The sequence below is a fragment of the Otolemur garnettii genome, unplaced genomic scaffold (assembly GCF_000181295.1).
Source record: "Otolemur garnettii isolate 467f Iridium unplaced genomic scaffold, OtoGar3 scaffold00026, whole genome shotgun sequence".
Taxonomy (NCBI): domain Eukaryota; kingdom Metazoa; phylum Chordata; class Mammalia; order Primates; family Galagidae; genus Otolemur; species Otolemur garnettii.
In genome coordinates, this window is record NW_003852421.1 from 16362568 (window position 1) to 16366786 (window position 4219).

At 54.1% G+C, this 4219-nt stretch overlaps 1 protein-coding gene across 1 annotated transcript in view; it reads left to right on the forward strand.

The window, feature by feature from the left end:
* The first annotated feature begins 2772 nt into the window (after positions 1-2772).
* Positions 2773-4219, forward strand: part of E2F3 (E2F transcription factor 3) — an 88965-nt gene continuing 87518 nt past the window's right edge. Inside the window, exon 1 of the mRNA XM_003788331.3 lies at positions 2773-3252. Within this exon, the coding sequence (XP_003788379.1) occupies positions 2866-3252 (387 nt within the window). The 5' untranslated portion in view covers positions 2773-2865. The remainder of the gene's footprint in view (positions 3253-4219) is intronic.

Genomic DNA, 4219 nt, shown 5'->3' on the forward strand with positions numbered 1-4219 from the left:
ATTTCAAAGCCCACTTTCTTTCTACTAAAACATGCTACGTCTTCCACAAATTAATAGCCTACCTTAAATTTTACATCTTTTCTTCTTCTTCTTCTTCTTCTTTTTGAGACAGAGTCTCACTCTGTCATCCAGGGTAGAGTGCTGTGGCGTCATAGCTCAGCAACCTCGACATCTTGGGCTTAAGTGATCCTCTTGCCTCAGTCTCCCAAGTGGTTGAGACTACAGGCGCCTGCCACAATGCCTGGCTAGTTTTTCTAATTTTAATAGAGATGGGGGTATCTATTTTGGTCAGGCTGGTCTTGAGAAAAAAATATAACTTGAGTAAAATAGAATGATAAATATTTCAAGCTTTCTAAACCAAAATCCCAGGTGTGGGTCAGGGGTGTGGATACTTGCTTTCTTGTGACCATGCCATATTTATTTTATAGCAATCACTCATGGGAAGAGATTCTGTGCACAGTCCCAGCATCACCTGTAATTGTAAAATGCAGGTATGTTGCCCCTACTCCCTCATGATCCCTACTACCATCAGCAAAGGCATGTTCACAGAGACAATCTGCATATGGCAATATCCAAGTAGGAACAGTACTAGTTTTCTCTGTAGGTACTCACAGTGGAAAGCAATATAGATGGAACAAGATCAAGGGAAGTGCTAATACAGTGGACCCTCTGTAAATTGACCATCCAAAGGAATGTACCAAACTAGTCAACATATGGAGGTGGTCAGCATAAGGAACTAGGCCTATTGTACTGATACATACATGTGGTGCATGTCTGGTCTATGAAAATTAGATCAACTTGAGGTGGTCAATGTAGGGAGGGGGTCAACTATAGAGGTTCTACAGTCTATTACATCTCTAGCTCAACCAGGAATTAATGTCCTTTGAATACCCCTTAATCTGCGCTGAAGATAGTATCAGTTCTATCAGTGTCAACAAATGTGTGGGTACTAGGCCACGGATCCTACACTAGTTTGAATGCAAGACTAAAATATACCTGAGCCTGATGAAAGGTTTAATAGTACTTTTAACTCATCCTATTTCAAAAAAGGTAACAGGACTAAAGTATTGAGGAGTCCTGGTCTGGAGTGACATATCTTGCCAGGCCTTTCATAGAGCTCTGAATATGTGAGTTTTGAGAAATTAATACTGTTACTAATAATGAAAGAGAAAGGGATCAAGGTATTGAAACCTTCATGACCCCAGCAGCTGTTTTGCACAAAATTCTCAGTGATTAGAGCTCTAAATGATGACCTGGTTATTGTATGTATACCTTTCTCTACTCTCCCGCAGGAGTAGAAATAGGAACAATTTTCAATTTTAGGACCCATGAACCCCTGAATCAATACAGAAGTTAGTTTGACAATCATTACATAATATTTTTCTGATGACAATTTCTAGTTTACAAAAATATACATATTTTACAATATTTTTGTACTGGTTTGGATCGTTGTGTTTGCTCTCAGAGAAATTCTTAGGAAACCAAATCTATAAAGTGCTCTCACCCAGGCGTGAAGTGTTCGTTGGGGTCAAGATGTCATTGTGGGAAGCGTGTACTTCCTCGGATTAGGGCTTGGCGGATTAGAAACCGGCAGATCAGTTCGAGGTTAGCCCTGATTAACTGCCCTGGGTGCTTCTGGGCCAGAGGGGGTGTTTGCTGGACTCAAACCAATACTCGTGGCAAGACTTCACTTGACAAAAAAGTTAATTTTTACTTAAACCCAATCCGGGCTAATAATGAAGCTACCAGGATGATCTGGAATGTTAACTAAATGGTGCCCGCAATCACGTCTGCCCAGAACCTTCTGCCCCCACGATTCTATCTGCCCACATGCTTCTGTCTGTCAGCCTGGGCCTCCGGATCAGCTCTCGCCGTGCCATTGGTTGGATGGATTTCAGAAAGGGAGAAACCCATGATTTAAAGGGCTCCTTTTCCACCTGCCAGGCATCGTCCGCATGGTCCAACTTGCCTTTGGCACATATTTGGAAGAAGCTCCTGCTGGTATTCACATATACACTGACAGGTCAAAGAAAAGAGTTCCTTAAAGCGTACCCTTGGTCACCTTGACAATTTCCAAAAGCGAAACTTGCGCTCTAGACTAGAGCAACACTGAGTCTGCGGGGTGCGGAGTCCCTGCCCAGGTCAGTAGCGACAGCCTGCCGGTGGGCGGGGACAGAGGCGGGGTCTAAGTCAGGCGTGGTCTGCCGTGGGAGAGAAGGAAAGGCTTTGCTCCACCCACTAAAAAACCTTGCTTTGCTCCCAGCCAATCAAAGGGGTCTATGCAAATAGAGACCCTGTCGTCCGGGTAACCACGATGCCCAGCAGCCAATGGAAACCAGCAAGTTGTGGCCCTGCTCCGTGATTGGAACTAAAGTGAGGGCATAGAGGCCCAATGGGCTGTGGGAACGGTCCTCGGCGGGTTGAGGGGCGGGGATATGCAAATGTAGTTTGAAAAGCCGGCGGGAAATCCGAGTTTCGCGGGAGGACCTTGGCGCGTAAACCGTATCCCTTCATTCATTGTCAGCAGCAGCTTCCTGGAGCCATTTTTCAGCTGCCGGCCGCAGCACCCGGGCTGCCGCCACCGCCTCGCAATCCGTTGCATCGGCCGCCCCCGACGCCTCCATCTCCTCTCGGGGCCCGATATCCGTGCGGCCGGGACCCTCCTCTCTCCAGAGCCCCGATTATTTTTGGCCCCCGGGGTCTGTGCGGTGCGGAAAAATTAAAAGAAAGAGAGAGAGGGGGCTCGGAAGCGCCGGGCGGAGAGGAGAGAAGGAGCAGAGACTTGGAAACTCCGACTGCAAATAATAAAGAAATTGAAAACAATACATTAATATACCGTAACACTAAAACGAGCAGGAGCGAAAGATGAGAAAGGGGATCCAGCCCGGCCTGGAGCAGTACCTGGTGACCGCCGGGGGTGGGGAGGGGGCGGCTGTCGTCGCCGCCGCCGCTGCAGCCTCCATGGACAAAAGGGCACTGCTAGCCAGCCCGGGCTTCGCCGCCGCTGCCGCCGCCGCCCCGGGCGCATACATCCAGATCCTCACCACGAACACTTCCACCACCTCCTGTTCCTCCTCCCTCCAAAGCGGTGCCGTTGCCGCCGGCCCCCTCTTCCCCAGTGCCCCCGGCGCGGAGCAGACCGCCGGCAGCCTTCTCTACACCACGCCGCACGGACCCTCCAGCAGAGCCGGGCTGCTGCAGCAGCCACCAGCCCTGGGACGCGGCGGCAGCGGTGGCGGCGGCGGCCCTCCGGTAATACCTCCCTCCCCACCGTCCCCAGCCTGGGCGGGAGGTGGGCTCGCACAGCGCGGGGTGGTGGGCGCGCTGCGGGCAGCCCCGGGAGTGCGCGGGGCCGAGCATCGTGGGCCTCAGAGGCGGCTGCCAGTCCAACCAAGGCTTATTGTTAGACTTGTGTGCTCCCCCCCAGCGCCAGGAGGGCCGGGGGGCTCGGCCAGCCGTGCTGGGCGGCGGGGATTGCCTTGGCGCGAACCACATCAAACACTCCAAAACTTTTCGCGGCCCCCTCTTCTTTTCCTGCACTTTTCCCTACCCCCACTTTCCCTTCCCCTCCAACTCGAAGCTTCCTCTTTCTCGGGCGTAGGAAGGGGTCACGCCCCGGATGGAAAAGGGGTGGAGGAGGGAGTAGTGAACTGGGGAGTAGGGGGCTTTGGGGGCTGGAAACCTGGGAACTGTTGGGGTGTTAGCCCGGGTCGGCCTCTGAGACCAGTTGGCGGCCAGGGGTCCCTGAGGCGTGCTCGGAGTGCAGAGGCTTCGCTGGGCTGCGCTTGACACATTTTGGGAGCTGTAACTCGCGGCAACAAAGGGGCTGGAGGAGGTGGAGGGGCATCGGGGTGGGGGAAGGTAGAGCTGGAAGCCGAGTGCGGGCTGGGGCGTGGGCTGTCTGGGTCAGGGACTATGGGCTGGCGCTCCGGCCTGGGCGCATTCTGGCGGTGGCAGCGGCAGCGCCCGCGTGGCCCGAGCGCCCAGGCCTTCCTCGCCGGGCCCCGGGCCTGCCCTTGACCCGCCTCTCCCCTTGCCCCTTCCTTCCCCGCCCTGTCCCCCTCCCCGCCCCCCGGCGACGGAGGGCGGGGGCAGCCGGGTTCCCGTCCCGCCGCCTGGGTCTGTCCCTCTACCCGGGACCCGCCGGTGACGTTTCGCACACGTGCGCGGAGGACGCGCCTGTGACTGGGGAGGAGGAGGCGGCGGCGGGAGGGGGCGC